Raw genomic sequence first — 18634 nt, forward strand, 5'->3', positions numbered from 1 at the left:
ATACATAATGTCTGACCCAAGCTGCCACCTCATATAGCAAATTCTTACATGGGAGCTTTAAAAAGATTGTTTGACTGGTCCACTGTCCGGCAGAGTCAGGAGACTGCTTTGTCTGACATTGAATTTCCAGTGTCTCTCACACTTCCTCCTCTTCAGATGCACAAAAGGTTTTTGTAAAGTTTCTCTTGGTTTCATTGCTGGCAACTACAGAAACCATGCCACAGGCCTGGTGGAGAGTGTGATTTCATTTGACTAGTGTCTTCAGAGCTTCTGGGTTTTCAAGTATAACTATGAGAATTTCCTTAAGAGCTGTGAATGAAAATCTGTACTAACTCCAACTCTTGAGCGGACCAGTTATGCATGGGATTGGCCGGCTGTTGTCGCACGTCTCCGAAACCCTAGGGGAAAAGCTCTTCCTCCTCTTTTCATAGGCTTCCCCCCACTTGCTACAAGAATACCCTTTCAGTGTGTTCAGGAATCTTGCCAGGGTGGGTCCTGGCCTAGTACCCTAAAGCTATTCACAACTAGCTGAGAATGGCTATAATTGTACTGGGACTTGTACTCCGACTTCCAGTCCAGGGACACGGGTTTGAATCCCCATTGGGCCATTTACCGTGCGCTTTTGAGCAAATTGTCCTGTTTTCTATATAAAATAAACACCCATCTCTTTATCTGCCTCCTAAGGTTGTAAGGATTAAATGACGATACGTAAGCACAGGGACACTCCCTGTACGGTCACTTCTTGTTACTCTGACCGAATCCCAAACTGCCTGGTGGCCGACTAGTCCCCCCCGCTAGGTGCAGGAAGGACTGTGGCGGGGCGCGCCCCGCATCCTCCTGCAGGGGGCGAGCTCCTCACGCGGTCTTCTCGTTGGACCGGTCTTCCCGCGGTTCCCAGGTGGGGAACCCACAAGGGCTCCACGCCAGGGGTGGACGCTGGCTGGGCCCGGGACAGTGTCCCAGCGCACCCCTCACGCGCCGGGGCTGACCCGGGGTCTCGGGCCGGCGGGGGAGGGGTCCGTATGCGGCGCGGCTGGCACCCCCAAGCCCCCCGAGGGCGCGCCCTCGAACCCCAGCGCGCCGCGCGGGGCCCGGAATGCCAAGACAATGCGGCGCGCGGCAGCCCAGGAGCGGGTGGCGGGCCGGGGCGCGCGCCGCCTTCCTTCCTGCAGGCTCCGCTTCCCGGCGGCGCGGCGGCGGCGAGCGCGCCCATTGGCGGCCCGGCCCTCCGCGCCGCCCCGCCCCGCGCCCGGCCCGGCCGCCGCCGCCGCCCCCGGCCCGGACCCGCCCCTCTCCGCGGGAGGCGCTCGGGGCCCGCGGCTGGGTGGCCGGCAGTTCCCGCCGACTGTGCGCGCCCGCCCGCCTGGGGGCTCGCTCGTTGAGGACGCGGCGGCGGACGCGGGAGCCTCGGCGCGCGGGCGGACGGCCGGGCCGAGCGGCGCGGGGCTGTGCGCCGCCCCTGCTCCCGCCGCTGGGCCCCGGGGCGGCCGACCCGCGCCCTGCGGCGGCCCCGCGGTGCGGCGGCTCCACACGACCCGGCGCTCGCCTTTGTCCGCGGGCCGGAGCGGCTGAGGCGGCGGCGGCGTCCAGCGGCGGTCAGAGCCCGCGGCGGCGGCTGAGGCGGCGGCAGCGGCTCCCGCTGCGGCCGCCCGCGCCCGCGCGCCGCGGCGATGCCGGACCAGATCTCCGTGTCGGAATTCGTGGCCGAGACCCATGAGGACTACAAGGCGCCCACGGCCTCCAGCTTCACCACTCGCACGGCCCAGTGCCGGAACACGGTGGCGGCCATCGAGGAGGTGAGCGGCGCGGCCTGGGCGGGCGGGCGGGCGGCTCCGGCCGCAGGTATTGCGGACCGCGCCCCCAGGCCCGGCTCCCCGTCCGTCCGCGCCCGCCCTCGCCCCTTCCCCGCCGCTCCCGCATCCACGTCCAGGGAAAAGTTTCTTTTCCTGCAAAGCCGGACGCGGCCGGGCCAGCCCTGCCCGAAACAGAAGCCCTTTGTTCCCGCGTAGGGGGCTCCGAGGAGGTCGTGGGCGGCCACCTTGGGCCTTCGCGAGAACCCCCCTCTCCCGCCCTCATTTCCCTCGCGGGGATCCCCGGCCGGGCCCGTCCCCCCCAACCGGCGCAGCCAACTTTGTCCCACCAGTCGGGCTGTCGGCGAGCGGGGGACCCTTCCGCCGATGCGGCCCGGGGTCTTTGGTCCCCGGCGCGGACCTCGCTAACTTGTTGTAGAGGTGCCCGTCGGCGGGAGCTGTGTGCACCGAGCCCCCCGGCGCCGCATTGCCCCGACTCTCGGGTCCGCCCAGGGGAACCCGGGCTGTCCGGGAAGGTGTGTCCACCTGAGCCCCGGAGGCCTGGCCGCATTCCACACCGAGCCCGGAAGAGAGGGGTGCAGGCAGGGCGTGTGCAGAGCCGGCGCTTTCAGGTCCCGGAGGCCTTTCACTCCCCAGTTACCTGTGGCTTACCTGCTTGAACCCTGCACGCCGCCCTTCCCCGTTAACCTGGAAAAGGCCTAATTTTAGTAAAGTGCTTTCAGGGTGCAGAGTCATCATGCCTAGCTGCTAACCAGTAAGCTCTCTAGGTCCTGGGGAGAGGGAACACTTAGGAATGAAGAGGCTGAGGTTGAAAATCAGAGCAGTATGGGAAGGGGCAGAGTTTGTGTGTCCAGGGGCCACCGTTGGCCGTGGTCTGGGGCACGTCTGCACCTCCGTCCTCATTTTCCTTATCTACCCAAAGGGATTAGTAATGCATCCTTTCCAGTATCAGAGATGTGGTGTGTAAAGTGCTTAGCACTCTGCTTGGCTCGTACTAGGTAACTGGTTTACGAGCCACGCATGTGGCAATAGTGAATATATGATTAAATTTCTGTTGGCCAAAATGGCAAGTTACAGTTTTAAAATTTGATATTGTAGGTATTTTAGAAGAAAATGCCTGGGCTAGAGTGAGTGAGGGGATGTCGCCAAAGAGCTTTAAATTAAGCAATGGCATTATTTATTTATTTATTTTCCTCTGCACTTGAACAAAGCATATGCTTTTAGGAATTGCTTGGGGGGAAAAAGAATAGAACGTTTTCTCATAATGGAGAATTTTTCTCTTTGTAGGCGTAAACAGTCAATAATAGGCTAAATTAAAAGTAACAGATTCAGCATTCATAATGTTACAAGTATAGCTCGGGCATCCATCCTTCTTTCTGTTTGTCAGGAAAGAGCTTCATGTAAACCTTTTGAAGTGAATTCAGTGATCCTCAGATCACTTAATTCTCCATTCATCAGCAAGGCTTAAAAATAATGCCTTCAAATGAGGCAGGTGGGAATGGGAGTATGAAGTTTTTTTCAGAAGTGCCAGTTGAAAAGCAAGAGGAAAATATACTACTAATGTTTATGGAGTGATTGTAACCAAAAGGGTAGCTGAATATTTCTGAAGAGAAGGAAGCTTTGTACTTGATGCTTTAAAAAACCCTTGATTGTGTTTAAAGTTCTGTTGCCTTTCCCCACTGCAGTTTGTCAGTTAAATATTATTCACACTGGCAGATGTTGTGGAAAGCCTGACAAGTAGGAATTGCTATTAAAATTGGCATACCCTTTCTCTGATTAATTTTAGTTTATGGTGTATAATTCCAAAGCTCTTTTAGTATATTGCTCAGGAGATTACCCTAGAGCTCAGTTACTGAGCAGATTAAAAAGAGACTAGATTTGGTCATTTTATTAAATTTCAAGCTTGCTTCATTGTTACCATTTAAGCACTAGTCTCAAAAATGGAAAAATTAAAATCATTGTAGGTTTATCTCACTTTAAGCAAATCCAATATACGTGCCATGGTGATGGTATGTGCGAACTTGGATTTATAACTAGATTTGAAAGTTGTTTATTTTCTGAGAGGAATCACTGTGGATTCCTTTAAATAATGTTTTCCAGGGTGTTTCATGTTCATTTCCATTACCAAAACTTGTTCTGTGTATGGTTTAATCACAAATGATGCCCACAGTATTTTGGTTTTAAACAAGCATCTGCTTATCCTTCTGAGACAAGACATACTAAGAGTGGTTATTGTGACAAAAAGCTACTCATTTAACAGAAATTAAATTAAGAATTTGCAAGCCCTTGATCCTATATTTAAACAAGTAATGGAATTAGTAAACTAATTTTAAACCAATTAACCTTTGTGAAACTATAATTTCCGATCTAGGTTATGTCTGCTAAAAATTGTTTTATAACTGAAATGTACTGTTTTGATTTGCATACCCGTAGCTGGAATATTAGTAACTATTGGGCCGCTACTCTATACTATGAACTTTACATCTGTTGTATTTAGTCACCCATTCCCGCTTTATAGATGAAGAAATTGAGGCTCAGAAAAGTTAAGTAATCTGCTCGAGGTTGTAGAACTAGTAAGTAGAATTTGAACTTGGCTACACACTGTTTTCAGAAACTATGCTGCTTCCTGTTATTTGAATAATGCTGAATTATCTAAATTACTCCTTCATCAGATCAACCTGCGTTCAAGTTCAGACTCCACCACTTGCCAGTTGTGTGAACTTGGGTGAGATACCTAATGGTTTTTCATTTTCCTCAGCTTTAAAGTCTGGATAACAGTACCTGGCTACTTCAGAGGATTGTAGTGAGGTTTAATGAGATAATACGCAGCACAGTACCTAAGAGATAACTGGTTTAATGAATGCTAACTGCTTAACAGATTATGTTTTGGTTAATCCACAGACCTGGTGAGGGCAATGGGAGTGAGGATGGGATTTACATGAGGGAAAGAACAGGGGAAATGGTTGGATGGCTGAATGAAAAACTACTACGTATCTACTAACCCATGCTTATTTTTTAACCAGTTTGCTCTCTTGGCAGCAAGTGAGAGCATAGCTATATTTAAAATTTTTCACTTGGTGATCACTTTCTCTGGGCAAAATAATTACTTTGCACAATTTTAGCAAACTTAGCAAAGGCTGGCGCAGTAACTGGAGTCTGCCCCGTACTTTTGGAAACAATGGAAAAAATAAGTAGTTGTGGCATAATCTGAAAAGTGAGCTTTTTTTTTTTGGTTTTATTTCTGTCTTGGTTCCTCTGGGCACTTTGAAATATTCTCAGAGTAGGGAAAAATTGTATACATACTTGGAATATTCATGTTTTTACTTAGACACCTCCTTTATAGCACCATCCATCCTGCCTTGCTTATTTGGCACTGATGCAATTTTTAAAATAAATTTGATGTTGACTCGAAGTATTAAAATTTAATCTACTTCCTTCCGGGGCCATAATTCTCTTTTGTTGTCCTTGGTTACCTTGGAAATCTCATTGCTGTCACAAGCACAGTGTTCTAACTGCAGGGGTAGAATGAGCATCTGGACTGTGTAGACTCCCAGGGGCTTTGCTGTCCACGGGGCCAGATCCCCTCCCAGCAGTTAGTGGGAACCAGGCCTACGTGCTTTTTAGGCAAGAATGTGATTCTGAATCTTAGCCCTTCGTGACTTGTTTAAAAAACTGCTCCTCCAAATCCCAGACTAACAATTTTGGATCTGTGGCCAGAAAGACATCACCTTCTTCGCCAGTGCATATGTGTTTTTGGAAGTGAGCCTTATGGGTCACACAGGTCCACCTTTTTATGCTGTGTTCTGCAATTTGAATTTATGTGTTTGGAAAATTTTTCATTACTTGAGGAGGGAATGATCTCTTCTTATGTGATTTTTCCCCCACTCCTGAATTTAATTTCTCTCTTTTTAATGATTAATATAGAAATATTATTGCTACTTTTTGCAAGTTCCAGGCTCCACCCTTCATGCAAGATATATTGAGTCCTACAGTGTGCTAGGCTGGGTGTTAAGGAATAGGAATAGAATACCGAGAGGAATACGTTCCTTCTTTGAAAGAACCTGCAGTCTAATGGGAGAAACACATCCTATAAACGAATCAGTGCAATACATGTGAGGACTGTGTCTGTAAGAATGTCCAGAATCACGTGGATGCACAAGGCTGGGCGTGGCCCCATGTGCTTGGGGCTTTGGTTAGGGAGGGCCTTGTATGATATTGTGCAATTGAGTCTTGAAGTCAAGGTAGTCATCTGTGGATTACCACAAGCTTTAGTCACTATGGTTCAGTGTGGTCGTCCATACCTGCCTCCCTGTCTTAGGTAAATATTTATCCACTACTGAGGTGGCGGCCAACTAGGCCTCTGTGGTGGGATTTTCACAGGCACCCAATCTACAGAGGGCTGCTCAGGCCAAGAATTTGGAGTAATCCTTGATTCTTCTCTTACACCCCACATTTCTAGGCACTGGAGTATATACATTCTAGACCTGCACTGTCCAGTATGGTAAGCCTAAGATTAGAATTCAGTTCTTCAGCCACACTAGCCACGTCTCAAGTACTCAATAGCCACATGTGGCTCGTGGCTACTGTATTGGACAGTGTAGATTCAGAACATTTTCATCATTGTGGAAAGTTCTGTTGGACAGTGCTATTGCAGGTGCTTGCAACTCAAAGAATGGTTCACCAGCCAGCAACACTTGCATCACCTGGGTGCTCATGCTGAATCAGAATCTGCATTTTAGTAGCATCCCCAGGTGCATTAAATGCAGGCTAGAGTTTGACCATGAACCCTGGCTGCACAGTAGAGTTGCCTGGGGATTTTGTGGACTGGAGATGCCTAGTCTTGCTCCCTAAAATTCTTATTTAATTGGTTTGGGTGGGGCCTGGAGCCTTGGCATTTTAAAAAGCCTCCTCCCAAAAGAGGTCGATAATCACTCTAAGTGAATCATTGTGCAGTATGTGCATATATTGAAACAACATACTGTACCCCACAAGTGTGTACAAATAAATGTTAAAATAAAAACAAACCTCAGTTTGACCTGAGCCTCCATTCTCCCTGGGATGAGGAGGGGTTAGGGTTGAAAGACTACCAGAGTATATTAAACCAGGCTAATTATAGGCTATTTGAGGGGATTTCTGCCTGAGATGGTTTAACTTGGTTCACTTATCTACAGATACTATTGTAAATACCATTCCCAGTTATTTAATATACACCTAGACTGTGACCCCATAATGCATATGTTGCATGCCCAGAAAATAAAAGGTTAATAATCACTGATAAACAGATGATTATGTAATATAACGCAGATAGTAATAAATGGCATAAAGAAACGTTGTGCATAATATGGAGATAGAAGGTGATTTTGGAGATTAGGAAAGCAAAATTAGGAAAGGCCTCTCTGCAGGGGTGATATTGGAGCTGTCTGGAATGTGGAGAGGAAGACAGCCATGGAAAATCTGTGGATAGAACAGCAGCATGTGAGGACAGAAAGAAGGCCAGTCTTGGTGGAGAGAAGTGGGTGAGGGAGAGCAGGACAAGAGCCAGTCAGAGGGATGGGGAGCACACAGGGCCTTGTCTGTCTTGGGGAAGGAATTTGGATTTTGTTCTAGTGTGATGGGAAGCTGTTAGAGGGTTTTGAGCAAGGACTAACAAGATCTGATTTCCATTTTAAAGATGTCACTTCCAGAGAAAATAAACTTGCAGGGCATGAGAGAAAAGAGGGAGACCAGTTGGGCATTGCGGGGGTATTGCAGTCAACAAGGCAAGAGAGTCTTGGACTAGGAGGTAGCAGGGGAGGTGGTGAGAAGTCCAGTTGAGATCCATTGTGCAAGAGCAGCAGTCAGAACCTGCTGACAGATTTTTGTTATTGTTTGCTGGTGGTATAGAGGTGAACAGAACAGAGTTCCTGCCACAGAGGAAGCATCAGCCACTCTCGTTCGTCAGGCCACCTAAAGAACGGACCTTCAAGTGTCCACATGGTGAAGCTGGCACTGTCTGGTGCTGCTTAGTGTCAGCATCAAGGCCAGCTGTGTGCTCAACACGACTGGTTAAGGGACTTGTGTTGGGACCAATCCTGAATATTTATTTTGTTTTACCGCAGACATGGATCAGGAAGAGATTAAAGTGTAGCTGCATAGACTGGGGCCAGAGGGGTGTGTTCGCCACTCTTCTCTGCTGTTTCCAGGCAGGTGACAGCAAGTAATGCTCTCTTGTCTGTGTCGGGTGCCTGGGATGCTGTCCGCATTTCAGCCTCCTAAATATTCCTCACTCTCCGCTAAATAGAGGTAATGAATTCATTTAGATGTTATTCCATAATATGAACCTGCTGCCTTTGCTTACCCCTTTTCTATGTAATATGGCCTCCAGGCGGATTGCCAAGGCCCTTCCAGGTACTTTTGTACTATTATCATTTTATCATGTCAGTGATGTTGTAGAATAAATGGACCATCAAGCAGAGCTGGAAAGCTGGGGTGTATTTTTATGATGATGGTCATTTTTATAAAGGAATTTTACTGGCTGAGGTTATTCATAAATGTGTATTGGGCACTACCATATAGTGTTACTGCCAGGTGCCAGGGATGTAAAAGTGGACAGGACTAGCTCCTTTCCTCTAAAGCACTTAATTTCATGTTTTGTGTGCAGTTATATATATTTTATTCTCTTAACCTTTTTTCTACCATGGATCTCTTTGATATTCTGGTGAAAATGATATACCTCTTTTCAGAAAGATATTTATGCATAAAATAAAATACATAAGATTTCAAAGAAAACCAGTTCTATTTAAATTCAATTAGCAAAAGGTGTAGTCAAACTGTCCCTGTTTGCAGATGACATGATCCTATATATCGAACAGCCTAAAACCTCTACAAAAAAACTGTTGGAATTGATAAATGATTTCAGCATAGTAGCAGGATACAAAATCAACACACAAAAATCAGTAGCATTTCTTTTCTCCAATAGTGAACATGCAGAACGAGAAATCAAGAAAGCCTGCCCATTTACAATAGCCACCAAAAAAATAAAATACTTAGGAATTGAGTTAACCAAGGAGGTGAAAAATCTCTATAATGAGAACTACAAACCACTGCTGAGAGAAATTAGAGAGGATACAAGAAGATGGAAAGCTATCCCATGCTCTTGGATTGGAAGAATCAACATAGTGAAAATGTCCATACTACCCAAAGTGATATACAAATTCAATGCAATCCCCATCAAAATTCCAAAGACATTTTTCTCAGAAATGGAAAAAACTGTCCAGACATTTATATGGGACAATAAAAGACCACGCATAGCCAAAGCAATGCTGAGCAAAAAAAATAAAGCTGGAGGCATAACACTACCTGACTTTAAGCTATACTACAAAGCTATAATAACCAAAACAGTATGGTACTGGAATAAAAACAGACACACTGACCAATGGAATAGAATAGAGAATCCAGAAATCAACCCACACACTTACTTCCATCTGATCTTTGACAAAGGCATCAAGCCTATTCACTGGGGAAGGGACTGCCTCTTCAGCAAATGGTGCTGGGATAACTGGATATCCATATGCAGGAGAATGAAACTAGATCCATACCTCTCACCATATACTAAAATCAACTCAAAATGGATTAAGGATTTAAATATACACCCTGAAACAATAAAACTTCTTAAAGAAAACATAGGAGAAACACTTCAGGAAATAGGACTGGGCACAGACTTCATGAATACGACCCCAAAAGCACGGGCAACCAAAGGAAAAATAAACAAATGGGATTATATCAAACTAAAAAGCTTCTGCACAGCAAAAGAAACAATTAGAAGAGTTAAAAGACAACCAACAGAGTGGGAGAAAATATTTGCAAAATATACATCTGACAAAGGATTAATATCCAGAATATATAAGGAACTCAAACAACTTTACAACAAGAAAACAAGCAACCCAATTAAAAAATGGGCAAAAGAGCTAAGTAGGCATTTCTCTAAGGAAGATATACAAATGGCCAACAGACATATGAAAAAATGCTCAACATCACTCAGCATCCGGGAAATGCAAATCAAAACCACATTGAGATACCATCTAACCCCAGTTAGGATGGCTAAAATCCAAAAGACTCTGAACGATAAATGCTGGCGAGGCTGCGGAGAAAAAGGAACTCTCATACATTATTGGTGGGACTGCAAAATGGTGCAGCCTCTATGGAAAATGGTATGGAGGTTCCTCAAACAATTGCAGATAGATCTACCATACGACCCAGCTATCCCACTGTTGGGAATATACCCAGAGGAATGGAAATCATCAAGTCGAAGGTATACCTGTTCCCCAATGTTCATCGCAGCACTCTTTACAATAGCCAGGAGTTGGAACCAGCCCAAATGCCCATCATCAGATGAGTGGATACGGAAAATGTGGTACATCTACACAATGGAATACTACTCAGCTATAAAAACGAATGAAATACTGCCATTTGCAACAACATGGATGGACCTTGAGAGAATTATATTAAGTGAAACAAGTCAGGCACAGAAAGAGAAATACCACATGTTCTCACTTATTGGTGGGAGCTAAAAATTAATATATAAATTCACACACACACACACAAAAAAAAAACGGGGGGGGGAAGAAGATATAACAAGCACAATTACTTGAAGTTGATACGACAAGCAAACAGAAGGGACATTGTTGGGGGGGGGAGAGAAGGGAGGGAGGTTTTGGTGATGGGGAGCAATAATCAGCCACAATGTATATCGACAAAATAAAATAAAAATAAAAAATAAAAATAAATAAATTCAATTAGCAAAATCTTTTGTAAATCTGTGCCATAGAATATATGCTCCTTTACTAAGGCATTCGTTACCAAGATTTAGTAGTGGTTCTAATAAATACTTAATTTCAACGAGCTGATGAATGTAAACAATATTATGAGGTATTTCTAATAACTATAATATGATATTAATATATTTTATTAGAGCTGCAGGTACTGCTCATACTACTGTGGTGTGTTGCTTTCATTCATAGTTGAAGAAAATGCTAAACCAGTTAGATGCTAATGAAATACAGATGCAATTCATTTCTCGAATCCAAATTTATGGTCCCCCTGAATTCAGACTAAGAATTCCGGGCTTAATGGTAAGATTCTTTTAGTTAATTATTTTTTGGAGTAATTGATTCTTTAACAACTCTGTTTAAACAGGCTTTATAATCATTATACTGTCATCGTCATGAATTGGTTCTGAGAGTCTAGTTGAGCGAGTTACACCCTACGCTGGTGTTGGGATTATGAAAGAGTAAAGGTGTTTAGCAGTGTTCTTGGGGGTGGGGAAAGCTGTCTACTCCAGTTTGACATCAGTGGGGCACCATGTGTTCTTTCAGGGTCAGGCCCTGGCAGCTTTTCATCTGGTCTGGTGGGTTAGTTCATATACTTGAGCATGCCTCAGAGTTCAGCAGAACTGCTAATTGGATCTTGTGAGTCTCGTAGTTAGGCCCTTGACCTGGGTGGCCTCTGCAGGCTCTTGGCTCTCCAGCTCTCCAGCTCTCCAGCTCTCCTGCTCTCCTGTTTGTACCTTTCTTGTTTGTCTAGCATGTCATATGCTGCCCTCGACTCTGTAGGGCAAGCTTAATTGTGAAGCAGTAGTAGATTCACAGGCACCTTCTACCCAGAGTTTTAAGGGAGCCTTTGCAGTCTGCATTGGTTTTGATGAGGCTACTTATTTGAAATGATGCTGCTGTTGAATGAGTGTGGTTGAAGTCAGTGTTAAGATGTTTTTCCCCTTGTCTTTTCTTTCTAACATTTATTAGGCACTTATTGTGTGCCAGGCATGCTTTAAGTTCTTTACATATATTAATTAACTCATTTAGTTATTACAAAAACCCTATAAGGGCCAGAGAAGTTAGGCCACTTTACCAAGTTCACAGAGCTAGGAGGTGATGGAGCCAGGATTGATATCAAGCATTTTGATACCAGTTTCTTTCTTTTAGCAGCCAACTTCCTCTGTAGAGCCTGTGCCTGAAAAGGACCTTGGTGTTGATGCCCCACAACCAGCCCAGTGTGTGCAGCTCTCGCTAGCTGTTAGTTTTTGTTTCTACCTACTGCATTTCTTAAGTGTGTGCTCTTGTTGATTCCTTGCTGCTATGCTGTTTCCTCTCTGCCTCATCTGTCCTCTTTGCTACAGCAATTGTTCCTCTTCACTGTCCTCCTTGCCCTGCTGACATGCCCAGCCCAGCATTGCTCATCCCCTGGCAGGAGGCCTGCCCTGCTGATGGTATTATTAGTGATGTCATCTTTCCACTCGATGCTGAAGATGGCTTTGTCGATAAAATCAGGGGGTTAATGAAGACAGTTCCCTTTAAGGATGAATTCCCTTGTCTTTTAGGATTCTAGCCAGGCAGTCAGAATTTGGGGGGCTTCTTCCCCTAGCTTCTCAGAAGAACTCATGTTCTTATTAGAATTTTTTAAAAAGCAATAATGAAAACAATAGCTGACATTTATTTGAGCCTTAATTCTGTGTTAAGGACTATGCTGTGTTTTAAAATGATTATTTGATCCTCTGAACAATCCTATGAGCTAGGTCTTATTTCTCTATTTTCTAGTTAAAGAAACTGAGGCCCAGGCAAGTTACATACCTCCAGGTCTCATGTCCCACAGCCAGCAGTTGATAGAACAGGAATCCCAGCCATGTGGAGAGTAGCCCTAGTGTCCTTCAGGTCCTACTACTCTTGGTCCTTTAATGCCCCTCCTGCCAGTGTCCTGCTGGGATCTCTATTGCTTGTGAAGTTTCCTCTTAAGGTGTTTTCTGTTGGTTTCTTTAGTGCAAATTGATAATTGTTGGCCAGTCCCCATGGTTGCTGACTTTGGGAATGTGTGATTACCCATAGAGGGTTATGCTAATGCCTGGGAGGCACTAGGTGTTTATTAAGTGACCTTAACTGTGAGAAAGTGAGTTAAAAGGACAGATCTGACCTCCTGTAGAGCTGAGGTATTGAAAACCTGTCAGAGCTGTGTGGAAAGGTCTTCCTGTGTATCAGTAGGTCTGTGTGAAGTCTCAATCTTGGACGTGGCATGTCTAGGCAAATGCAGGTGGAGAGGAGTCAGTGCTGTGTTGTCAGTGGGGACTTCGGACAGGTTTCAAAAGGAAGAGAGAATAAGTGCTTGTACTCTATTCCCCTGATCTGTTACTTCCAGCTCTTGGACCTGAGCAGGTGACCGCACTGGTCCAGCCTCAGTTGTCTCATTTGTAAAATGGAGGGTTGGATGCGATGAACTCTAGCCTCTCCAGACAATTTTGTGTCCTACTACTGTCTGCCACACAATTCACCTGCCTCTTGCCACTCTTTTTCTTCTATCTTCTCCTCTACTTTTCTCTTTCTCTTGGCTGTTTATACTATGTTTTTCAAGAAGTTAGAGGTCAAAATGAGTTTTACCTTTTCCATCCCCCATTTATAGGTTCCCCCACCCAGATATGAGTGGAGTCAATATGGTAGTTGGTGCTTGAGCTGGACTTCCACTGGGTGCATTGCTGGTTTAAGTTTGGGACAAATAGGATGGTGTCCTTTGCCATTGTCTCACTTTGAAGCAGTGTTTTTTGCAGTCTTTGCTGCATTCTTTGGTCTCTTGATCTCTGGTGAAAAAGCAGGTTTTGTCAATGATCATGGGTTTTGTGGTTATTAAATAATTATGACGAACTTTAAGTAAACACTGATTTTCTTATATAAGAGTTCTAATAGCTTTTCCGTAGGTTTTTGGAGAGCCAGTATTCTCATCGTTGGAAGATGTGTTCCCTGTTGTGAAACAGTGATTTCACATTTGCCCTGTGGATTTGGTTATCTTTCTGTGGTGGAGTGGAAAGGCCACAAGCCAGGGAGTTAGAATTGTATTTGAGTTCTGATTTGGCCTCCACCTTACCATGTAACCTTGAGCCAGTCACTGGATGTCTGGTCTCTAAAATGAGGGATTTGGGCTGGATGATCTCTGATCACCCTCCCCAGCCTGAAAATTCCAGTTCTTTATATCACATATATTGGATTTGAAAAGGCTCTGGAATAAATGATAGCAATAAAAATCAGCAAGAAACAACTTGTTTATAAAAGTCCTGAAAAGACAGCGTAGGTGCTGAATCATATTATCAAGTTGAGTTATTTATTTTTTTAAAAAACCTTTCTGTGGCTTCCTGAGGTACTTACTTTTTTGTTGTTGCTGCTTTTTTCTTTCTTTTTTTTTAATATTGAAATATAATTCACATACCATAAAATTCACCCTCTTAAAGTGGCCAACTCAGTGATTTTTAGTATATTCACAAAGTCGTATGACCCTCACCACTATTCAATTCCAGAACATTTTCAACACCAAAAAGAAACCCCATACCCATTAGCAGTCATTCTCTGTTCCTCTTTCTGCTAGTCCTTTGCAACCACTAAACTACTTTCTGTCTCCATGGATTTGCCTATTCCTGATATTATGTATATGGAACCATACACTGTGTGGCCTTTGTGTCTGGCTTCTTTTACTTAGCCTAATGTTTTTGATGTTCATCAAAGCTGCAGCATGAATTTGTGCTTCATTCTTTTTATGGCTGAATAATATTCTGTTGTATGGATATAACACTTTTTGTTTATCCTTTCATCAGTTGATAGCAATAAAAATCAGCCATTTGGGTTGTTTCTACTTTTTGTGAATAGTGCTATGAGTATTCTTGTTACAGGTGTTTGTGTGGACATGTTTTCAGTTCTCTCGGGTATATACCTAGGAATGGAATTGCTAAGTCGTGTGGTAACTCTGTGTTTAACTTTTTGAGGAACCGCCAGACTGTGTTCCAGTAAAGGCTGCACAACTTTACCTTCCCACCAGCAGTGTATGAGGGTTCCAATCTCTCCACGTTCCTTGCCAGCACTTGTAATTGTCTTTCTTTTTTATTACACCCATCCTAGTGGGGGTGAAGTGGTATCTCACTGTGGGTTTGATTTACTTTTCCCAGATGGATGACTAGTGATGTTGGGTGTTGTTTCATATGCCAATGGCTATTTGTATATCTTCTTTGGAGAAATACCTATTCACATTCTTTGCCCATTCTTATATTGGATTGTCTTTTTATTGTTGAGTTGTAGGAGTACTCCCTGTATTCTAGACACTAGACCCAAATCAAATGTATAATTTGCAAATATTTTTTCCTATTCTGTGGTTGCCTTTTCACCCACTTGATGCTGACCTTTGAAGCACAAAGGTTTTTAATGTTGATGAAATTCAGGATAGCTATTTTTTCTTTGGTTGCTTGTGTGTTTGGTGTCGTATCTAAGAAACTATTACCTAATATAAGGCCCCAGAGATTTGCACCTATGTTTTCTAGTTTTAACTCTTCCATTTAGATCTTTAATCCGTTCTGAGTTAATTTTGATATATGATGTGAGATAAGGGTCCAACTTCCTTCTTTTGTATGTGGATATCCAGTTGTCCCAGCACCATTTGTTGGGAAGACTGTTCTTTCCCTATGAATTCTCTTGGCATCCTTCTTGAAAATCACATGATCTTCAATGTATGGATTTATTTCTGGACTCTCTATTCCATTGATCTTTCTGCTAGTGCCAGGAAGTCTTAATTACTGTACATTTATGGTAAGTTTTGAAATCAGGAAGTATGAATCTTCCAACTTTGTTCTTCTTTTCTAAGATTGTTTTGGCTATTCGGGGTCCCTTGCCTTTCCATGTGAATTTTAGGATCAGCTTGTCAATTTCTGCAAAAAAATCCATGTGGGGTTTTGATTGGGGTGTGTTGAATCTGTAGATCAATTTGGGGAGTATAGACATCTTAATCCATTTTATCGTCTTTTTGTCTGTGAACTTGGCATGTTTTTCCATTTATTTACCTTTAATTTCTTTCAGTGATGTTTTGTAGTTTTTAGTGTACAAGTCTTGCACTTCTTTTGTTCAATTTATTCCTAAGTATTTTTTATTCTTTTTGACACTATTGTGAATGGAATTGTTTTCTTAATTTCGTTTCTGGATTGTTCATTGCTAGTGTATAGAAATACGATTAATTTTTGTGTATTGATCTTAAAACCTACAATTTCCTGTATTTGTTTATTGGCTCTTACCATTTTTTGCTTGTGTGTGTATCTGTGTGTTTGTGTGTATTCCTTAGGATTTTGTGTATACAAGATATCTGCATAGAGATCATTATATTTATTCCTTAATCTGGATGCCTTTTATTTCTTTTTCTTGCTTAATTGCTGAATCAGTTCTTAATCATCTTTAAATGCCCAATGGTTTGGACAGAATAGAGGCTCAATAAGTTTGCTGAGTGACTTGATTTTGTTATTTAAAAATTGCTTTTATGTACAGCTGAAATTCCTTGTATTTAATTTGTTTTGTTTCATTCTTTCTCATTTGAGCTCTTAGTATACTGGGAAAATGGGATGATTTGCCTCTTGGTCCTCAGTTGCAAAGAAAGCTAGTGGAAATCACTTGCATTGGTAAATAGACTTCAGATACTTGCCTCACTTGGCCCTAGTGCTTGGAGTCACCTAGGAGGGTTACGGGCAAGTAGGAGCCAGGCCTTGTATATTCTCTGCAACAGCAAACTCTGCATAACCCATTGTTTTTGCTGGTTTAGCGTGGCTGTGTTTTGGTTGCCTTTTTCTGTAAGCATCACCCTGATTTGTTCTGAGACTGGTCACTTGACAAAAAGTAATTGTTGAGATTCCCGGTTTTCTTCTTACCTTGTAAATTCTATTTGTTTTTCTTTCCTGGCAAATAGGAATGAGGTGTGTTTACCACTGGAGCTGTTGGGCTGTCAGAACCTGTAGCTTTTCTTTGTCTTGGTTGTAGCTTGCCAGGTTGCAAACTTTTGGTTTGGAAGAGGTACTGCTGGATTTGCCTGCCAGCAGGGATAGCCCACAGTGGAAATCAGGAGGGAGGCAAAACAGCTGTTCACCTTTTCCACCTTCCTTCTCTTCCATCCTCCATGTTCCTGGTTTTACATTTTCCTTGGGGACCAGGATACTTATGCTGTAATCCCAAGTGTCCAAAGCTTAGAATTCTCTTTCCTTCTCCCCTCTGTTTTTTCCCTGCCTTTTCTTTTGACCTTCATTCTTGGTATATATTTCCAGACCCTCTGGACCTCTGTGTTCAAAAGAGGCTATTCAACCCAGAGGGTCTCAGGAGTGCAGCTTTAATTTAGGATGTTAGGCAGAGGACTTCCTGCATCTCTGGTCACACTCGTAAGCTGCTGCTTTGGCGATGACATTTAAAGTTGGCCTCCTTTCCAGCCACCCTGCTTCCTTCAGTTTTCCAGAACCAGGTTTATTGTTCTGTCATTTAAAAATGATTTATTCTCTTCTATAGCAGTGTTGTAAGGAACTTAATTTTTGAAGTGCACAGTTTTCTTCTTTATGGTCAGAGCAAAGTAAAGGAGGTTTGATTGATCTTATGACAAAATTGCTTTAGTCATAGCTAATAGGAAATCTTTTAAGGGCTCCTGTTTTATTTGCTCTTTTAATTTATGAACCTCCTTGGATCCTTCAAGTGTCTGTACAGTAAGCCAGTGAGGCCTGACATGTAACATTCAGGTCTTTATTTCCACCTCTAATACACCGTGAACTGCTGTAGGGTTCTGACACTTTGCTAGATTTTGGTTTGAATTAGGGAGTGGTAGTGTCAGCAAATGAGAGTTTCAGAAATTTGTTATTGTTTTTCCAAAAGAAAATGTACTATTAAATTGAATAAGTTGGCATCCATATAGAACATGCATTAGAACCTGGAAGTAAACAGAAAAAGACCCCCAAAGTAAGAATCAAAGAGATACGATAAAGCCCGTTTTGTTTCTCTGTAGGTCAGGGTCATGTTGTCCTCAGGCTCCCAGAAAAGACCATTAAAAATAAGAACAGCAGAGACCCAGTGCTCAACAGCTGAGGCCAGTGGGAGGGAGGAAAAGAGAGCAGAAATCAGACTAGCTCAGAAGGATGGGACCCCCCTCCTACTCCAGGAATCCCTGAGGGTCTTGCTAAGCCCCAGCACAGCATGTTTCTTGATGTATAGGTCAGTCATTAAGAAGAGTCAAAATCAGTGTCTTCTGCTTTGGTGGGAGGGAAGCATGTGATCCATTGAAGAAAGTTTCCATGAAAATATTTTTTGAATTTTGCTGCATAATTTTGATGAGCTTGAGTTCGCTGAGAAAATTTCTGTGCCACAACCCCTTCCTTTAGCATTGTGGAAATGAGGCGTTTAGTATGTCTTTCAGGATGGAATTTGGGCCATGGCAGAAAATGGTGCATATCTGTTGCTGGGACACATGGCCTTATGTGAGGACAACCCTAGGCTCTTAGGGTGTCTGCGTTAAGAACAGCAAGAGGGAGAATCAGCCTAGGGAGTGACTTGTGCTAACTGTATGGTTTCCTGTTTGACCTCAGAGTATCTGGCACTTCCTTTTTGGGGTCAGGGAGCTTCCAAATCCAAAGTTCCCCTTGCATGCAGTTCTTAGTTATCACATGTGACCCCCATAGCAGACTGTGAGTGTGCCCAGGGTAAGGACTAAGTATTACTTCTCTTTGGATCCTTAGAGCCCAATGTGGTACCTAGCACATGGTTCTCAGAAAATGTTTGTTGAATTTGAAGGTCCTGGTGATCTTTTTGATTTTGTGATTTTATACTTTTCCGTTTAAAAGGCTTGCTGTGTGTTTGGAAATAAGTTAGCTTTGACTGACAAAATCAACACTGTCACATCATCCTTTGAAACAATTAGAGAAATAAAATCTTTTAAGAATTATTGAAATCTCTGCTCGATAAAGCATCCCAATTAATATCTGATTTCTTTGTTGAAAAAATATTGATTATATCTTTTCTTCTGTAAAACCT

The 18634-nt window shown here is 43.5% G+C and overlaps 1 protein-coding gene across 3 annotated transcripts in view; it reads left to right on the forward strand.

Annotated features, from left to right (window-relative positions):
- Positions 1–1670: 1670 nt before the first annotated feature.
- The window catches only part of ASAP2 (ArfGAP with SH3 domain, ankyrin repeat and PH domain 2), a 172026-nt gene continuing 155062 nt past the window's right edge, over positions 1671–18634 (forward strand). For all 3 annotated transcript variants that reach the window (XM_063078131.1, XM_063078133.1, XM_063078132.1), the window contains exon 1: positions 1671–1796. In XM_063078131.1, the coding sequence (XP_062934201.1) occupies positions 1671–1796 (126 nt within the window). The remainder of the gene's footprint in view (positions 1797–18634) is intronic.

Source organism: Cynocephalus volans, chromosome 14 (assembly GCF_027409185.1).
Source record: "Cynocephalus volans isolate mCynVol1 chromosome 14, mCynVol1.pri, whole genome shotgun sequence".
NCBI classification, from domain to species: domain Eukaryota; kingdom Metazoa; phylum Chordata; class Mammalia; order Dermoptera; family Cynocephalidae; genus Cynocephalus; species Cynocephalus volans.